Raw genomic sequence first — 19541 nt, forward strand, 5'->3', positions numbered from 1 at the left:
TTTATTTAAATCTGTTTTATGTCCCTTAGTAAAATTTTATTGCGTTTCTTCAGATAGGCTTACTCACTTCTTACTAGATTTATTCCTAATTATGGTTGCTAGAGCTATTACGAATAAGATTTTTTAAAAATTATAATTTCTCATTGAATATTACTGGCAGAAAAGAAAAGTAGAGATTTTGTATTCAGCCACTTTCTAGATCTCTTCCTGTTTTTAGTAGTTTTTTTCCATCAGTAGTCTTGACTCTTCTAGGTAAACAATCATACCATTGGTGGAGAATGAGTTTCATGATTTCATCCAAAATCTATACTTTATTTTCCTGTTTTCTTGTGAGGCTGGAACCTCCAAAACAATGTATCTGCATGTCACTCCTGACCTTAACTGATTATTCCAGGGCTTTCCACTGAGTGCAATTATCTTGTTAGTTGCTGACAAATACTTACAAGGAACTTTCCTTCCATCCTGGTTTAGGATGGATAGTGAGTTTCATCCAAACACCCATTTGGCACCCAGAAAATCATTTTTCCTTCTCCTTTAACTTATGAATATAATGCAATAAATCAGTAGATTTCCTAATTTCAAATTATTCCAGAATTGGAGTTCCCTTGTGGTGCAGCAGTGGCGGTGTCACTGCAGTGGCTGGGGACGCTGCTACGGTGCAGGTTTGATCCCTGGACCGGGAATTTCCACACGCTGCAGGCACAGGAAAAAAAAAAAAAAAAAAAATTCCAGAATTAAGCTCTTCTTCACTAGAAGGTATTTTTCTTTTCATATATCATTGAACTTAAGTCTTTTGCTGCTGAGCAAAAATTTAATATTTGCTAATATTTTATTTAGGATTTTCACATCTTGTAAGTAGGACCACTTTACAGTTTTCTGGGTTTGCACCCCGTAAGCTTTTGCAATAAGGATTATACTGAACATTGTAAAATACGCCCGGGAAGAGTTCCCCAAATTTTCCACCCACTGGAGGGCTGATTAACATAGGAAGTGTCTGGTTTCGTCCTGCCCGTAATCCTATGGCATTTTTTTCCCTTTCCCGTTGGAATTTAAAAATCTCACCAACTATGTCTAGGCATGTTCACTTTTCCTTCCACCAGTCGGGCCCTCCATGAATCTTTACATCTGAAGATTCGTCTTTCTTGAACTCATGCAAATCTTTTCCTCTGATGTCCCTGGTTAATGCCCTTAATCTCCTGGAATTTGTATCTTATGGAAACTGACTTTATCAGATCTATTGTCCACACCTTTTAACTCCTGCCCAAAACATCCATCCTTTGGGGGTTTTGCTCTGAATTCCAGGGAGAATCCCTCCAACTGGCCTTTTAACTCACACGTTCAATTTCCAGGAGTGCTGATTGGTCTATTTAGTGTCTTTTTTAAATGAGGGGGATATTATTTTTTTTTTAATTCTGAGTATCCTTTTCCCAAACACTTTGCTCTCATTTGACTGATGAGATGCCCTCTAAAATATGTCACACAGCACCTGGCACACACTGTTTTTGGAACCTGGTGTGTTTGTAGAGGCATCTGCTCTGTCTGTCCAGCCCCATCTACTCTCCTGTCGGGGGACTGCACTGACCACTCATATTTGGATGTGAAGGGCTACTGACTGGTGGGCTTCACCTCCCTCCCAAGGGAGGTGGGCAGCTGTGGACATTCTCCAGAGGCAATGCCCAATGTTTCACCCACAGGACAAGGCAGTGGCAGCGCCTGGTGGCAGGGCTGGGAACATCACCCGCATTCTTTAGTTAGCAGGAGGGAACAATGGTGATGTTAGAAGCACTCTTGCTCGGCTGAACAGTTGCTCTTATTCCCTGGTGACCTCAGAAGGGACGCAGCGTCCATGAAGACGTCCGGATCTTTCCAGAAGCCCGTGCACATCTTGAACGTCTGATGTGGGGGTGCTGGTGGGTGCTCACTGCTCCTATGGAGAGAGGGTGGGGGACCCATGTCCTCTTTCAGGTTGGTCTAAATTCTGTTACATCTGGAGGGTGCAGCTCTACTGTGTTGCTGTAAATGGCCCCTCTTCTCTTTTCGGTAGATTCTGTTAATGTGGTGATCATCTGGGAGGGGCACATACCCCACCTCCATCAACCCAGGCCCCTCTCTTTCATGTCGGGGTCCAAAATGCTTCTTTCCAGATACAGCTGGGATATACGTGTGATTCTGTTTTCTTCCAGATTCTTTAGGTTATTTTCCCCATTACGATAGTAACAATACAGTGGATAAAGTTGGAAACATGAAAAAGCACAAAAATTCAAATGATCTGCTGTGATGATGCTGTTCACTGTGACCCATGACCTCCGCTCTGGGCGAGGCTGCTGCTTAGGTAGGAGCGGTGCACGGCGATATACTGCAGCCCCACTGTCTCTTCTGCTCCAAAGCCACCGGCTTCCCTTAAACTGCGGCACAACCTGGTGCTGCTGGGCTCTGGACCACAGGCCCCTGGGCTCTGGACTGGCCTCATCAGTACCCGCCCAGCTAGTTAAAGCCTGTCCAGTTCCCCTTTCCTTGCCTTCTGGATACCCTGCCTTCCACTCCAGCAGTCCACCAGCCTCTCCTGCTTCTGCCTCCGTGCACCCCATCTGCGGCTTTCAGCATCTGCTGCTTTGCATAATTAGGTGCCTTGTAAGACATTTACGTTTTCCCTCCCTCAAAAGCTTGGGAACCCCCCCAGGACATGAGAAACAAATTTTGCTTTTCCTGATGCCCTACAATGGCACTCAGGGACGCCCTACCAGGTTGCAGTGACATGCGGGATATGTGAGGATGGCCCTTGGGGTCTCTATGGCCCTTGGGGTCTCTATGGCATGTGGGGATGCGATGGCACACAGGGACACCCCACTGGGTTGCGAGGGCACACGGGGATGCGCCTCGGGGCCGCCTTACGCTTTTTGCGCTCCTCGTTGGCAGTCTCGCAGGTCCGGGCGTAGAGCAAGCGCACGCTCTGAAGCTCCTCCTCCTTCTGCCGCCTGGCACAGGCGGCGATCGAGTGGCGGTCATGGTTCTTCTCCAGCTGCATCTGTAGGCGGGCCAGGTGCTGCTGGACCCCGTAGAGGTCCACCCCCAGCTCCTGCCGCTGGACTCGGCTTTGCTTGGTGGCCACGCCCTGCACCGGAGAGAGAAGCTGGGTCACACGCCAGACGCGGACGCACAGCCGGGTGGAAGGCAGGACAGATACGCACCAGCTCTTGAAGCTCCAGCTTCACGTTCTCTATCTGCCGGTTAAGGTAGTTCTTCAGGGCAGCCTGGAATCTTATCATCAGAGGCTAAAACAGTAGAAGAGCAGGGCTGGTTACCATCCTGTTCCCTCCAGGGTGTAGACTGGGGGTGGGCTGGGAATAGATGACTTCCACACTGGGCACCCCACTTCTGCCTGGGATTCTTACTCCAGAAAGCACGCTCAAGGCAGTGGCTGTCAGTGGGGGTGATTTTGCCTCCGTCCACACCGAGCCGTCACAAGGAAGGGGCTGCTACGGGCACCTAGTGGGTGGAGGCCCACCGATGCTGCTCAGCATCCTACAGTGCCCAGGAAGCCCCCGCCACAAAGACTGATCCGGCCCCAAACGTCAGTAGCGCCGAGGCTGAGCAACGCTGGCTCTGGGTGTGTGGCCCTACAGGGAGGGTGCACTTTACACGCCAGTAGCCCGAAGCCTGTAGATAAACCATTCAGGGAGCAGGGGACACAGGAGCCCTGTGTTCACCGGGTGCTGTGAGTGTGGAGGCGCAGGGCAGGGCAGGCCTACAGGACAGGTGCAGGGGGGTCTCTAAGTCCCTCTTGGTCTGCGTGAGGCCAAAGCAAATCCCAGCACATCTCCTTACGTGGTCTGGGTCCAAAACCACCAGTTGGGACCTGTCTTCTTCAGCCTCATCACTACCCTCGGACTCCATCCTCTCCACCAGGCCCCCTTCCTCCGCCATGCTTAGCTGCTGGATCCTGTCCAGGAACGAAGGTGTGGCTCCTTCGCTGGTGCCGCCGTCAGACTCTGGCGGGGTGGGGGGGGGGAACAGCACGCATCACTGAGGCGTTGATAGAGAAAGTGCTTCTCTGGGGAGTTGCCAGGCAAAGCTGACATCTAGCCTCGTGCAACATCATGGAAAAGAGACAGAAAAAGCGCCCCGACTGGGTTAGGGCTCACAAGTGCTGTCCACAGGGTCTTCTGTTCATGAATCTTCTACTAGTGATTCAACACATTCCACAGAAAGGGTCACTTTTTCAAGACAGACAAGAAGGAAGCACCTTTATAGATACTTTAAAATGCATAGGTAGTGAATGGAAAGGTGGCTTCTTACTGATGGACAGGACTGATTTAAATGGGAAACAGCTGATAAGATTGGGAAGCCGTGAAATATCACTGAGGCTCTAGTATCAGCTTTTCTCCCTGCCTGGGCCGGAGGTCCCGTTTTGTTTTTAACTCGTTTCAATGTGTGCTGTCTGCATGTCACTTGTGAGTGGCGTGAGGCCCTGTTAGCTGGACCATCCATGCACGCCCATCATATGGAGTAAGAGATACTGTGGTCTGCTTTCCCACATACTCAACACAGGGATAGCAGAGCCAAGAAAAAGGCCCGGGGTGTGCCAGGAGAGTCCGAGACGTGTGGCCAGGGCTGGGGGCTGGGTGGTCGCCAGATCTGGGTCCAGACTGGTTCTGCCACTTACACAGATAGGTTACCTAATGACTCTCAGGGTCTGTAAAATGGAGAACAGGCCCTCCTTCCCTGGGTTATCTGGATTAACTGAGATAAAACAGCCAATGGTCCTTATGTTATCCATATCTGTTAGTAATAGTCTTATCTTTGAGCTCACAGCCCAACAGGAAATGAAGTTACAGGTGGTGAATGAGTGACAACCTTCGCACAGAAGGGGATGTGCCATAGCCTGTCTGATGGTACCTGGCTCCTGTGCGGCGGGGCCCTCCGTGCCCGGAGGCTGTTCATCAAAGTCCAGGGATGTGTAGCTGCTCCCTGGGCTCTGGCGGTGCTGAGCCCCCAGAGGGAAGACCTTCTGCTGGAGCGCTCCCTGCAACTGTTTTTAGAGCAAAAATAACCAAATCTAAATTAATGAGCCTTTATCAGGGCTGAGGAGTGATTTGATTTTGATTCATTACAGCGTTCAAAATGCAACAGAGTTGTTAATGCAAGAGAAAACTGTTTGCATAGCATGTGACTTGTGGAAATGGCGAAAACGAAAACCATTTGCCCCCAGCCCCACGAGGAATCCCGGCGGGGTCTCTGCCTGTCTAGATCAGCGCTGAGGCCCAGGCATGTGCTGGACGTGGGTTTCTTTACTCCCAAATGCTGGTCTCCCTGAGCATGGGAAGCAGCATCTCTGAGCATCCTCTTTATGAAAGGACGCTGGAAAGCCTGAGTCCCAGCCAGGGTCTCCCAGGAGGGCTGTTTCTTCTCTCCTTTCCAACGTTCCATTTTGGCAGCATTTCCCTAAGAAAATGTTTTCCCTCAGTAGAAACACTGGGCTCCATTTAAGCTCTAAAGGAGACTTAAGACTCTGCAATGATTATTATTGACAGTAATTACTGCTGCCGATGAACTGGTGAGTATTAGTAACAACAGACAAGGACCCGGTGTTCCCACTGTGGCGGAGCGGAAACGAATCCGACTAGGAACCCTGAGGTTGAAGGTTTGACCCCTGGCCTCACTCAGTGGGTTAAGCATCCAGCATTGCTGTGAGGTGTGGTATAGGTTGCAGATGTGGCTCGGATCCTGTGTTGCTGTGGCTGTGGTGTAGGAGGGCAGCTGTAGCTCCAATTAGACCCCTAGCCAAGGAACAGCATATGCTGCAGGTGCGGCCCTAAAAAGCAAACCAAGACAAAACGAAGAACAGACAATGACCCTGCACAAGACCCTCCCTGAGGGGCAGATGCCTGTCACTTCTGCCATTTGCAGGGGAAGCCGAAGCCCTTGCCTAAGTTTGTACAGCCTGCCAAGGGCCATCTCCCCCCCAGCTCCTGTTCTTTCTGATTGGTCTTCCTCAGGTGATGCCGACCCTAGAAATGACTTCCGAGGCATCCAGAACAATAATGACATTAATGGGGCCCAGAGTCCAAAGCCCACCTGTGTCCAGAAAGGGCTTCTCCTAATGAGAAGACAATGAGGTGCCAAACACACCGATGACACAGCAGCGCCCACTCCACAACTAAGCTTCTTCTTAAGACGGAGAGCAGGCCAGGAGAAGGGAAACAGCCCCCTAGTCGGGTTTATAGGCTCAACAAGTGACCCATGCTTCAACTCTCCTGGCTCTCTTAGAAGGGAGGGCACTGTTCGGCTGTTAAATTCTTAAGAGTGATTTTGCTCATGTCTTTGTCATTGGTAACCACGAAGTTTAATTAGGGCTCATCGAATATCGAACTGTGTTATTCTCCAAAACTATTAGCTCTTCTAGGTTTCACAGGGTGGGGAGGGATGGCATGGTTCGGGAGCTGCCATCACAGCTGCCTGCCTCTGAGCAGGGACGCCCCTTGGTCCTCAGTTTCCTCACCTGTACAATGGGCATAACAGGAGTTCCCACCTCACAGGGCTGCTGTCAGGATGCACTGAGACAGTCCCCGTCAAGGGCATGGAAGGGTCTGGCCCAGAGTCCATGATGGAGAAATGTAATTCGTTCCCTTCCTTCCCCACCTTGCCCTTCAAGTCCCTTCCAGGACAACTCACACCTAAAGCCCATCGGTGAGGCTGGCCCAGTGTGGGGTGATGAATCTGGACAGGCTGTCCCTGGGCCTAGTGGAAGGGGTCTCTGCAGAGGACAGCCTGGCAGGGTCTCTGCCCAAACTTTTGGGGGCTGGTCTGGGTGCGGTTGGCCCAACAGGATGGTGAAGGTGTGTACAGTCAGGGTGGCCCAGCTCGGGGGGCGGCGGGGTGTCTGAGCCTGAGAGGGGTGAGGAGTGTCCGCTTGCGGGTGGGGAAGTGCAGTGACGTTTACACCCAGGGATGTTTCAAGTTCGTATGTTAAGGATGATGGGGACGAGGCTTCACATTGTTGGGAAAAGGAGTGAAAATCTAGAAGGGGAGGAAACGAGGAGGAACCACTTCAGTGGTGGAATTAGAGAGGTTTTGGGGTGAGCTGTGTGTGGGTATGTGCGTGTGGTGTGGTGGTGCCCACTCCTGAGTGGGCCCGGGGACAGTGACATCTCAGTGGCCATGAGAATACCTAGCCCCCAAATCTTGACCTCTAAGCTCTCTCTTCCATGCAGAGGATCCAGGGTCCTGGAGAAAAGTCTAGTTCTCAGGCTGGAGAAGTCTGTGCCTGAGAACAAGAGAGTGTTCAAAGGACGATTGTGGTTACGTAAGAAGAAGAAGGAGAAGAATGGCACCGGTGCGTTGGAAGGACAAGAAGGCCGATTTAAATGGGTTCACTTGTCAAACTGGGGACAGTCTGAGCTTCAGCATAAATAACGATAGCAATGGGTAGCACCCCAGTGCGTGAAATGGGAAACCATGAGGCCATGCAGATACGAAGAAGTATGGGAATAAGGTGAAAGTTTACTGAGGAATGGAGGCTACTGTGGTTTCAAAGCACCCCCATGTCTATCTCAGAACCCGGAGTTGCTTTAATATTTGAAAATCAAGGTAACCACAAAATTAACAAACTAGAAAAGAAAAACACGATCCTCCCAAGAGACACAGAAACATTTTTGACAAAAGCCAACATCCTTTTATGATTAAAAAAAAAAATCAACAGATGAGGAATAGCTAGAACTTCCTCACCCTGACAAAAGGCATCTATGAAAACCCACAACTAACATCATACGCGACTTGAAGATTAAAAACTTTCCCTGTAAGACCTAGAACAAAACAAGGATGTCCACACTTACGTTTCTATCTGACGTTGTGATGGCGGTTCTAGCAGGTGCAATCGGACATAAAAAAGAAATAAAGGGCATCTAGATTGGAAAGTAAGACGTTAAACTGCCTTGATTCACAGACAACACAATCATCTTTGTGAAAAATCCTATAGATTCTACCAAAAAAAAAAAAAAAAAGCTATAAAGCTTCTAGACCCAACAAGGTGATTAGCAATGTTGTAGAAGATAAGATTGATATTCAAGAATCAATTGTATTTCTATAAACTAGCAGCAAACAATTGGAATCTATTTAAAATGACATCAAAAACACAAAATAGGTAGGAATAAACCTGGCAAAAGCTGTGCGACAGTATTACACATTTACACACTGCTGAGAGAAGTCCTAGAACAACGGTGACTCTGCTGAGATTTTCTTTTCTCATGCGAAATAAATATTCACCTTCCTATCTTAAACCGAAAAAGCACGTTTCCACACAATGCATCTTAAATGCATAGGGGTAAAGGGTATCTTTGTGGTGGAGAAGCCTGACACGTTTTCATCAGGCCATCCAGGCCAACCTTATCAGTGATGGACAAGCTGCAGTGGTGTAGCACCTGATAGGACACCAGGAGAAAACAGCATCCTTCTGTAACATTCCTGCCAGGGGACCATAAGCCAAACCTGGAAGCACGGAAACCCCAGGCAAAGCCAAACTGAGGGGCATTCTACAAAATAGCTGGCCTGTGACCTTTAAAAGTGCCAAGGTCGGAGTTCCCCCTGTGGCATAGCGGAAATGAATCTAACTAGCATCCATAAGGATGTGGGTTTGATCCCTGGCCTGACTCAGTGGGTCAGGATCCGGCATTGCCATGAGCTGTGGTGTAGGTTGCAGACACAGCTCAGATCTGGCGTTGCTGTGGCTGTGGTGTAGGCTGGCGGCTACAGCTCCGATTCCACCCCTAGCCTGGGAACTTCCATGTGCCACAGGTACGGCCCTAAAAAGCAAAAAAAAAAAAAAAAAAAAAAAAAAAGAAAGAAAGAAAGTGCCAAGGTCATTAATGTCAAGGACAGATTGAGAAGAGCACAGAGATGGGGCAGCTGAAGTCATCAGGAGACTATGAAGTGTAAAAGACACCATTGGGACAGTCGGTGAAAGTGGCCTGAAGATTACTTGGTAATTGGTGATAGCTGTTGCGTGGTTGTCTGTGGGAAACGTACATGGAAGCAATGGGAGGCAATGGAGCAGATTACTCCAAAATGCTTCAAAAAACTGAAAGTTCTTATGGCACGCCAATGTCCCTATAAGTCTATCCTTGCTTAAAAGTAAAAAAATGAAAATTATAAGAAGTAGCTCTTGTTATTATTATCTAGAAGTGCACTGTCCAGTTGTAACCACTTGTAACAGTTGGTTATATAAATTCAAATTAATTAGAATCTTTAAAAAATTAAAAATTCAGTTCCTCTCTCTCCCTGGCCACATTTCAAGTGCTCCATGGCCATAAATGACACATGGCTACCACCTCAGACAGCCTTCCCAACATCAGGCAGAGTTTTACTGGACAGTACTCCTCTAGAGATTGGACAGCTGGATGTCCTTACGAGGACATGTTCCCAACTTGGCTTTGGGGACACCGAAGTGGGTTCCAGAAACTCTTGGCACGTGATGGTGGATCCTGAGACCTGAGTCTGCTAAGGCGTTTCCAGCAGGGCTTGCAGTATGAATTGTTTACAGTGTGCTCTGAGTTCCTCACATAGGGTGGCGAGTCAAACGAGCAGTAAAGCAGAATGTAAAGCAAACCCCTGGCTACTTACTGACTCCTGGTCCATTTGCTCAGATGAGCCTGGCACTTGCTGGGAGAGCTCTGTGGAGATGACCCCCGCTCCTCTGGATGTGGATGAGCGTGGGGCCGCTCCGTCTTCGAGATGAGATTTCTTCCTTGCTCTTTCAGGCGGGTATGGGGGGCCGACTCCATCTCCGGGCACCTCCCCAGGACCGAAGCTTGAGGAAGCCAGATCTGAAGAACTGACTTTCCCTCCAGGGGCCATGCCTTCCATATCAGATTCTAATTTCCCCTCAGATTCAAATTCCTCTTCCGAATCCATTACCCCTTGGATTTCAGCTTCATCGTCTTCACCCTCCCCCTGGGCTGTGACTTCCCCGTCATTTTCAATTTCCCTTCTGGAATGCTCTGTAGGACCCTCAGCTTCTTCATTTCTCTGGTCGCTGCTTTCCTCTACTGCTGATACCTGCAGGCATGTAGCAGGAGAAAAGGCAGGAAAGAAAAGTACAAAGGCTTTTGTGAGGTTTTATTCTTAGCAGGGTAATTATACTAAAGGGAAAACTGCATCTACATTTTCTGAGCATCGCTGAAAGATGCTTCATGCTTTAATTTGTCTGTTGTCTGTTTTTTGTCATCATTTTGCATCCTTCCTTGCAGGAAATGAGCTCTGGAAAACGGGGCGCTCTAAAAGTATGATAGCCCTGGCATTCCCGGGAGCCACCAACACTACAGAGTGAGTTGGAAGGAAACTGAGTTTCTCTGCAACTGAACTGAGTCTGTTCTAGAGCAAGGCCATAGGATCTTTGTACACTTTTCTTGAGCAAGTCCGAACTCTCTTTAATTCCTGTACATACAGCCCAGAATAACTCATCCCAGAAGGCACTTTACCCCGTCCCTTGCATTATTCTGGTCCTCTTCTTCAGAAGATGATTCACCTTCCAGATGAGACCTGGTGGCAGATAAACAATTGAACAGTTTCAAATAACATCTTTCTTTTTCTCAGCATTTATCACCTCCTTGATGTCTGCATATCTATTTACTTGTTAATTATCTGCCTTCACTCTAGGCTGTCAGCCGTGACTTTGTCATGTTTGTCACTAAAACTAGCACCAGATCATGCCTGTCGTGTGGTAGGAGTGGCACAAAAGTGCTGCTCCAGGGATGAATGAAAAATACAACTAGTCAAACATTAAAGGAACAGCACGAAGAGATTACTCCAGAAAAGTCACCTTAAATACGCTTGTGTCTGGGACGAAAGGGGAGAAAATAAACACAAAATAAGAGAAAACTGCACAAAAAGGACATACTCTAGAAACTCTTGGTTAGTGTCCCCATGATTTAGATATGTACAAGAATGTCACTTTTTTTTTTTTTTTTTTTTTTTTTTTGTCTTTTCTAGGGCTGCACCCTTGGCATATGGAGGTTCCCAGGCTAGGGGTCGAATTGGAGCTGTAGCCGCCGGCCTACACCAGAGTCACAGCAATGAGGGATCCGAGCCGCATCTGCGACCTACACCACAGCTCAAGGAAACGTCGGATCCTTAAGCCACTGAGCGAGGCCAGGCATTGAACCCGCAACGTCATGGTTCCTAGTCGGACTCATTAACAACTGAGCCACAACGGGAACTCCAAGAATGTCACGTTCTTAAAATTGTTTTGTTTTTTCTAATTAGGAAAAAAAACTGTATTTTTATTTATTTATTTATTGTCTTTTTGCTATTTCTTTGGGCCGCTCCCGCGGCATATGGAGGTTCCCAGGCTAGGGGTCGAATCGGAGCTGTAGCCGCCGAGCCGCCGGCCTACGCCAGAGCCACAGCAACGCGGGATCCGAGCCGGGTCTGCAACCTACACCACAGCTCACGGCAACGCCGGATCGTTAACCCACTGAGCAAGGGCAGGGACCGAACCCGCAACCTCATGGTTCCTAGTCAGATTCGTTAACCACTGCGCCACGACAGGAACTCCAAAAAACTGTATTTTTAAAAAGTCAAGTTAATACAGAAATGTGACATGGACAAAGAAAATCCCCTGTGACTTCTCTCCTTCTCAGTAGTAATAGTAAGAGATTGAAGAGACTATTCTTTCAAATATTTTTCTATGCATTTAATCCCACCCACTCACCCAAATTAGAAATCACACTATATACACTGTTTTGCATTTAGTCTAATCTGGACTTTTTTCCATGTCAGTACATGCAGACCTAGCTTTAAAAAAATGAAACAGTACAGAAGTGTTCAATGTAAAAGGTTAAGTTCTTTAAAATAGTTTCTATGCTTTTAACAAAGCTTAAAAGAGCGGAGGCCTGATGGCAGTATCTTTACCAGACTACGGTCTGTCCTCAAGGCATTCATGGGGGGCTGCCTGACCATAGGGACCCCGGCTCAACCCCTGCCACCCCCAGACTTAGTGAGGGGGAGGGAGGCTGGGGCTGGGCTGGGGTCCCTCTCTCTCCCTCCGCCTCTCTTTCTCTCTGGCAGCTCCCCGCAGGGGCAGCATCCAGTACAGAGACCCCTGCTCTCAGGGCTCTGCATCAGGGACAGCCAAGCATAGTGGTTGCCATGGTTACCGCGGGCCGAGCAAGTTCCCGGTTTCAGAAAAGGGAGGGTACGGGAGAGGACAAAGGGACGGGAGGTGAGAAGGAAGAAGGGCGCACAGGGATATGGAGGTGGCCAGGGAGGACGGGAAAACCCCCGAGTGTGGGGATGGCAGGGGCAGAAGAGGAGGGAAAGGGGCATGAAAAGGAAGGGGCGCCTAGGGGGCTGTGGGAAGGCGGAGGCGTGGGAGCCGCTCCGAGACTTGAGGTTTCTCAGCCTACCTACCCGCCGGCCGAGTCGCCCTGCTCCGCCATTTCCCGTTGCTAGGCGACGCCATCAACATCCGGCGGGCGAGGACCACGCGCCGGGCGTGTTAGGCGGGCGGCCTTTGTGCCATTTACGTGCATTAGAAACACAGAACATCTAAATACGTAACTATATTAAAGCATAAACATGCATTTTCTCCATCTCTAAGTCCGAACTCTATTCCATCTGGCTCAATTTCTGTAAAGCGACAACCGTGTCAAGGTTCGTCCACCTTGCCTCTGCGCCCCAGGGGACCTGGGACGGCTAAGTGCCCTGAGCGTGACAGGAGGAGGTGAAAGCGCGAGGGTCTCCGGAGCCAGCTGCATCTTTGGGGACCGAGAACCCTGCTTAGTGCCCGCCCGTCCATCTCCAGACCTGGGGGGGCTCAACACCCCCTTCCTGGGGGTCCTGCAAAGAATGCTTGGCGAAAGAGGGATGCCCTGTGGCCTCCTGATTGGGGTTGTTCTCTTCCTACCTTAAAACGGGAAGAACAAACGCAGGGGCTGGGACCGAGAAGGCGAGCGCGCACGTGGAGCGTCCCAGGGGTCCTGCCTTCACGTTCGCGGCAGAGACCAGGGACCGGAGGCCGTGGCTGGAGGCTCGGCTCGTAAAGGAATAGGGTGGCCGGGCCGGAGCCTGGTGTGGGAAGACGGAAGGTGGCTAGGGCAGTGCCGCGGCCAGGGTGGGCCGGGGGACTCGCCTCGGGCGGGGTTGGGAGTTGGGTGGGAGAGCGGGGGGGGGCGGCCTAGCTGGACTGGGGGCCGGGTTTGGGCAGTGCTGGGCTAGGGGGCGGGCCGGGGGCCGGGCCTCGCCGGGTGTCCCCGCCCAACCGCGCCTCACTGGCGGCGGCGGCAGTGGCGGCGGCGGCGGCTCCGGGAGCCGGCGCGAATCCGGCCCCCGCTGCGGGACCCGGGTGGGTATCGGGGGCCGGCCAGGGGCCGCGGGGGCGGGGTCCGAGGGGCCCGCAGGGGATCAGGCGGCGCCCCTGGGCTGGACCGGGTGGGGGCGCGCGGGGCGCGTGGGCCTGCTGCCGCGGGGCCCGGGAGGGGCCAAGGTCCGGCCGCAGCCCGGAGAGGTGGGCTGGAGTAGGAGCAGGGCGGGCGAGAGCACCTCAGATCACTCGGGGATCTCCCTGGGGTTCCCCACCACGGCGGGTGCAGGCGCCCCGGGCCGGGAGTGGGCCTAATTCTGGGAGACTCCGTCTCCGCCTGTCTGGAGCCTTGGACCCGAGAACTTGCGGTCTTTGTCTGGCTGGATCGTTAGAGCACGCGAATGAGAACTTGTAGGGGGCCGCCGTTTGCTAACACAGGCCCCCCAAAGTGTGCATTCCACCCCCCCAGCGCGCGCGCTCTTGGCATTCCCGGCCTCGGGTTGGCAGCCTGGCTGTTTTAAGAGTCTCATGTCAGGAAACTCACTTCCTTTAGGCCCAGGCTCTTCCTCCTGCTTTCGTAAAAAAAGAAAAAAGAAAAGAAAAAGAAAAAAAAAAGGCAATTTAAGATTGCTAAATATAACCTAGTAACGCTGCCAGAAGCCAGTGAATCTTGAAATCCTGTTATTCCCACACTCGGAAGTTGGTGTCATATGTTGGCCACAATCTAGTTCAGATTCTATTCAGAAATAGAAAACGACATAATACATTCTCTTTCCTTACTGTGAGGTTTGTTTTACTGCCACCTTAAGTTCATAGGAGAAGTTGGGCTGGTCTGCCAGCCCCTGTGACTGGTCCCACTGACCTTTTTTTTTTTACCACCTGAAGGCACCAATTTCTGCATCCAGAAAGAAGAGGGAAATGGTTCTCAAAACAGTCATGTGATGGAGCATTTGTCAGAGGGCAGGTGCAAAGGCCCAGGTTGGAGAATTCCATTCCAAGTCTGTCACAGATTGATTAGAGAACTCAAAAAAAAAAAAAAAAAAAAAATCTGTGTACTGGTTTTAGAAATTCCTCATTAGAAACATTAATGTTTAAATGCTTAGAGAACATGTGTAGGTTGCAGATGCAGCTCAGATCCTGCATTGCTGTGGCTGTGGTGTAGGCCGGCAGCTGTAGCTCTGATTCAACCCCTAGTCTGGGAACCTCCATGTGCCAAAAGCCAGTGCAGCCCTAAAAAGCAAAAAAAAAAAAAAAAAAAAAAAAAAAGATTAGAGAACATTAAACACTTTTAAGAACCAGGAAAACATTTGCAAAAAAGAATTATTAAGGTGAGGAATGCCTTTTCGTATTAACTGTGAAGCTCATTGATGGCCATCCATGGTACTGGAAGGCACCTTCTCTGCTAGTGAGCTTAGCCGGTAGAGTGTTTATGGTGAGCAGTCTCAGAATATCAGTGGAATTTTTTAATCCTCAGCCATGATGGTTGTCATGTAAATAGCTTTTGATTATCATGCATGAATTCACTTAGCCCACTAAACAAACTCATACAGTTAGGACTGAGGGGATCCCCATTTTGTAGATGGAAGCACTGACACTTAGAGAAGTAAATTCCCCAAGTTCATGCAGCTGGGAGTGACAGAACTAGAAGCCCTGAGCCCTGGATGCTCCAGCTCCAGAAAACCACTGGACCACACTGCCGACCCTCTTGTAATGGGACCCTGTCATTCGTATGCACACACTCTTCCTGCCCCCCTTTTTGCAGACAAAATAACATGGTTCACTCTGCCAAGCGATTCATAAACATGCCAGAGACTGGAATCTAATCCATGTCCCCACTAACTGTTAATATCAGTTCCGTTTAGTCTAAAGAGCCCCCAGGCCTCAGTGTTAAGGCGTCTGAGAAAATAGCCATTGGGTGCTGGTCTCTCTGCCTCAGGTTTTGGGAAGCTCAGGGCACTGGTTAAAACAGAGCCTCCATGCTGTGGCTGTGGTGTAGGCCGGCAGCTGCTGCTTTGATTCAGTCCCTAGCCTGGGAACTTCCATATGCCACAGGTGCAGCCCTAAAAAAATGCAAAACAAAAAAAAACATGGCCTCCAAAGATACATTGCTGGGTTCAAATACCAGCCTTGGTCCATAGTACTGACTTAATGCCTCTGTGCTTTGGTTTCTCCATCTGTAAAGTAGGGGTAATACTACCTAGTACAAAGGTCTATTGAAGAGATTAGCTAAGCACCTAGTACCTGGCACATTCGAAGGGCTTGTTACTCTACATTTTAAATTATTATTAATGACCATCATTTGCATTTTTTTCCTATTTAACTAGTTTGGTAAAAACATTTGGTTTCATCTTTGGGTTCCTTGTATGCATGGTCCATCAGGTGCAAAGCTGATCATAAGCCGAAATGGTATTCTCCACTGTGGTATATTCACACTCTTATCTCTGTAACTCTGCTGGATCCCTGTGGGCTATCCAGGGACCAGGGTGATCAGCTTGCCTGGCAACACAAATCTGGAGTAGAGATTTTTAACTTGTCACCCCACATCTGGCTGAGGGTCCCCAATTTTTTCATAGGCCTGAATCTCCTCCTGTAAGTTTAGCCAGTTAGTTTCATACAGTGGTACAGTTGGGGAGGAGGGCTTGAAATATGAAGGATTTGGAGCAGTGGAGGTTGGTTTTATTGGTATACATTGTGTCGTACTGCTGTATTTGTATTAGGTTGATGAATATGGATGAGGCTAATGTACAGACAAGAAGGCACAGGTTTATACTCCCCCTCCCCCCAAAATTGGGGAAATGATATAGGAAATCCTTGCGCATTCGCTTCAGTGCTGGTGGTTTTGATGTTATTTACTGACCACTCATATGCCCTTTGGGCACCTGGCCTGGCATCGCTAATAAATCTGCTTTGATGAGCTGTATGATGATATCTGATCTGAAATATGTCCTTTATCCTTTGAACTGATATAGCCATCCTGGGAGAGGAGAGAAACGGAGCCTCTTAAGGCTAAGTTTGGAGGAATAAATGAGGAGTTTGGGATTAACATATACACACCATGATCTATAAAATAGTTAGTCAACAGGGACCTACTGTCCAGCACAGGGACCTCTACTCAGTGTTCCATAATAACCTAGATGGGAAAAGAGTCTGAAGAAGGATGCATATGTGTTTGTGTAGAACCGAGTCACATTGCTGTACACCTAAAACTAACATTATAAAGCAACTATACTCCGATATAAAATAAAAAATTACAGTAAAAAAACACCAAGGGAGTTCCCATCGTGCCGCAGTGGTTAACGAATCCGACTAGGAACCATGAGGTTGCAGGTTCGGTCCCTGCCCTTGCTCAGTGGGTTAAGGATCTGGCGTTGCCGTGAGCTGTGGTGTAGGTTGCAGACCTGGCTCGGATCCCGCGTTGCTGTGGCTCTGGCGTAGGACGGTGGCTACAGCTCCGATTGGACCCCTAGCCTGGGAACTTCCACATGCCGCGGGAGCGGCCCAAGAAATGGCAAAAAGACAAAAAAAAAAAAAAAAAAAAAAAAAAATTAAAAAAACAAACAAACACCAAGCTCAACGTCTGCCTGCGGTAGGTTCAGTCCTATGGCCAGCAGAAGGAAAGAACAGAAAGAACCCGAATCCCTTGTCCAGTCTGAATGGCAGCCCTGCTCCACCTGAGCCTTGGACAATGGTCATTCCAAGTGTTTAAAGTTGATGTACAAGAGGAGGGCTCTGAAAGGACCCACCTGGCCGCGTAAGAGGTATGGCAGTATCTTTTCCATGCTCTTTCTGGATGGGCTTCTGTAGAAACCACCATGATATGGGTGCACCCCGAGCCTGCCTGGGTCCGCTTGCACACTTGGGTGTCTGTGCTGGTTTTCCACCGAGACCACAAACTCATCATCTGATAGATTTGTCATTACACTCCCGGGCATTAATTGGGGCAAAGGGAAAACTTAGCAGATGGCATTCGACACTCGTTCACTTTTCGGTTTCTGTAGTAGAAAGTGTTCCCCGAGAAAGATCACCTGTGTTACCTTGCAGGAATGTTGTTCAGTACATTTTCCCCCAGTTTGATTTCTGCTTTTTGGTGCATCGGTTACTGTTTTGCCACAGACAGTGAGAACCTCAGTGTGTTGAAGTTTCCAGGCATGAGGTTGAAATCAGATGCACCTCATCTCTGGGCTTGGTTGTTGATTTCCTGGCTGCATTTGCACATATCCTTGCCTTTCGGGTTTGGTCCTTCCTCTGTCCCCAGTCCTGCCTCATCTTTCAGTCCGTCATTTCTTGCAGCCCCATTTCCTTGGCTCTTTGGAAGAGATGGTTTTGGGGGCTTTGCTGTTGAGGGGCACAGGCAGTAGAGGCTTTGGGACTTTCCAGAGAGTGGGTGATAATCAAAGTGACAGCTGGATAGTTAAGGGGGAAAGTCATAGCCAGGCTGGCCACCCGATCTCCCTGAAGCCTCGTTTCTTTAGCCATCTTCTCTAGTTACGGCCTTTTCTAGGTCCTTTTTCCTTATGCTATTTGGCCTAAGGCTTCAGCTCTAGGGTTTATAGCCAAACCTCGTTCCTTCATTTTGAAAGCAAGTTGACTGTCTTATCCTCACTTCTGCACGGAGGCCCTGCCTGCAGCAGCTCTGTATCTGGGCCAGAGTCTTTTCCGTGTGAATCCTGAATGAGATACATGGCAGCGAATGTATTTCGCTTCTGCAGTAATCCCGTAATTGACATGAAATACAACCAAGAGGAGGGGTGACGCCAACTCACAGGTGTTTTATCTGGGCAGCGGCACTGACAGAGACCCAAATTCCCCAAACTGTGTGCCCCAGAGAACAGGGTTCCCAATCTGCAGGATTTCTCTCACCCATTAAACTGTAATACGGGGAGTTTCCAAAAAGTCTGTGGTGCCTGTGCCTGGTTCTGGGAAGGTAGAGGGAGCTGGGGCTCCTGCGAGGTGTCTTAGCAGCAGATATCTTGTGGGAGGAAAACGACCCTTGTTTGCGTGTGTCTGGCTCGTGTTTAAGATAGCATCACCTTGTCCACACTCTGTGTTTATTGGGTTTTGAGGGCAAAGCAGATGAACCGGTTTCTGTGGCCACATGACAGGTGACTGGAGCTCAGGGCATTTTGCTCCTGAGCACTGTGGCAGTGACAAGGCCAAGGGAAGGATCACCTGTGGGCTTTGCCCCATGATGTGTCCCCCTAAGGATCCAGTGGCCCCACTCCCTACTGCCCCCCCCCCCAGTGGCAGCTGTCACAGTGGGTGTGGGCTGTATCCCTTACACTGCCAGTTCAGCAGGCTGCCAGGACTGCACCTGTCCTGCTGCCCAGCATGGCCCCGAGGCAGGCACACAGCGCTGAGAAGGGCCTCTCTCCTACTGGCTCCAGGCCGCCCTCTTTCTTTGGTCTCCCTAAGAGGGTTCAAGAAGTATTTGTGCCTTTGGTTCATGTGTTTTCCCATTTGGGAGCTGCTGGGGGCCCTACACCAGCCCAGGGACTGAGGCTCTGGCACTGGTCTGTGCAGCTATCCTCTGTCCCAGCCCGCTGCTCCCTCAGCACAGAGGTCAGGTCCCCCCTCCTGGGCCTAGGCCTGGCTTCCCATCCTCCTGCTTAAAGGGTAGTCACTCTGCTTGGGGATTTGAAGGTCAGTGGAGATGGAAAGCCCCCTGAGAGTTAGAAGTCAGCTCCTTACAGTGTCCTTGTTATGGTGTGTGGGCAGAGCAGTCCCCACAGATGCCACTTCCTAGTTTTGGGAACTTGTGACTGTATTAGTTCATGAGGCAAAGGAGATGAAAGTTGCAGATGGAGGAGTTCTCATTGTGGCTCAGTGGGTCGAGAACCCAGTATAGTGTCCATGAGGCTGCGGGTTTGATCCCTGGCCTTGCTCAGTGGGTTAAGGATCTGGCACTGCTGCAAGCTGCAGTGCACGCTGCAGATGTGGCTTGGATCCGGTGTTGCTATGGCTGTGGTACAGGCAGGCAGCTGCAACTCCGATTCGATCCCTAGCCTGGAAACTTCCATATGCCACAGGTGCAGCCCTAAAAAGAAAAAAAAGTTGCAGAAGGAATTAAGGTTGCCAATTGACTGATCTGATGTGGGGAGGCTGTCCTGCATTATTCAGTTGGGCCGTGTCATCACAGGGTCCTTGAAAGTGAGAGGGGGGCAGGGTCAGCTTCGGAGTGATGCCATGTGAGAAAGACCACCCTTGCACTGCTGGCTTTGAGGGAGGAGGAAGGGGCCACAAGCCAAGG

At 49.7% G+C, this 19541-nt stretch overlaps 2 protein-coding genes across 35 annotated transcripts in view; one reads left to right on the forward strand and one right to left on the reverse strand.

Annotated features, from left to right (window-relative positions):
• The window catches only part of CCDC40 (coiled-coil domain 40 molecular ruler complex subunit), a 43025-nt gene extending 29731 nt beyond the window's left edge, over positions 1-13294 (reverse strand). For 5 of the 27 annotated variants that reach the window (XR_014820613.1, XR_014820616.1, XR_014820604.1 and 2 more), the window contains exons 1-6: positions 12403-12452; positions 10473-10533; positions 9616-10050; positions 4897-5029; positions 3189-3272; positions 2893-3112 (exon numbers count right to left, since the gene is read on the reverse strand). Coding sequence is in view for 10 of the 27 variants with exons in the window: in XM_084983372.1 (XP_084839498.1) it covers positions 2893-3112; positions 3189-3272; positions 4897-5029; positions 9616-9776 (598 nt within the window). In the remaining 17 variants the exon portion in view is untranslated. Of the gene's footprint in view, positions 1-2892; positions 3113-3188; positions 3273-3825; positions 3990-4896; positions 5030-7832; positions 7979-9615; positions 10051-10472; positions 10534-11382; positions 11555-12402; positions 12504-12898 lie in introns of those variants that run through there. The other 22 variants (XR_002336939.2, XR_014820607.1, XR_014820606.1 and 19 more) reach the window with 13 other exon arrangements.
• The window catches only part of TBC1D16 (TBC1 domain family member 16), a 76752-nt gene continuing 70467 nt past the window's right edge, over positions 13257-19541 (forward strand). For all 8 annotated transcript variants that reach the window (XM_003131144.5, XM_084983388.1, XM_084983386.1 and 5 more), the window contains exon 1: positions 13257-13336. The gene's annotated coding sequence lies outside the window, so the exon portion shown is untranslated. The remainder of the gene's footprint in view (positions 13337-19541) is intronic.

This window comes from Sus scrofa, chromosome 12 (genome assembly GCF_054392235.1).
Source record: "Sus scrofa isolate SSC_HxYL_T2T_F1_AM1 chromosome 12, Sscrofa_HxYL_maternal_Yorkshire_Landrace_v2.0, whole genome shotgun sequence".
Classification (NCBI taxonomy): Eukaryota; Metazoa; Chordata; class Mammalia; order Artiodactyla; family Suidae; genus Sus; species Sus scrofa.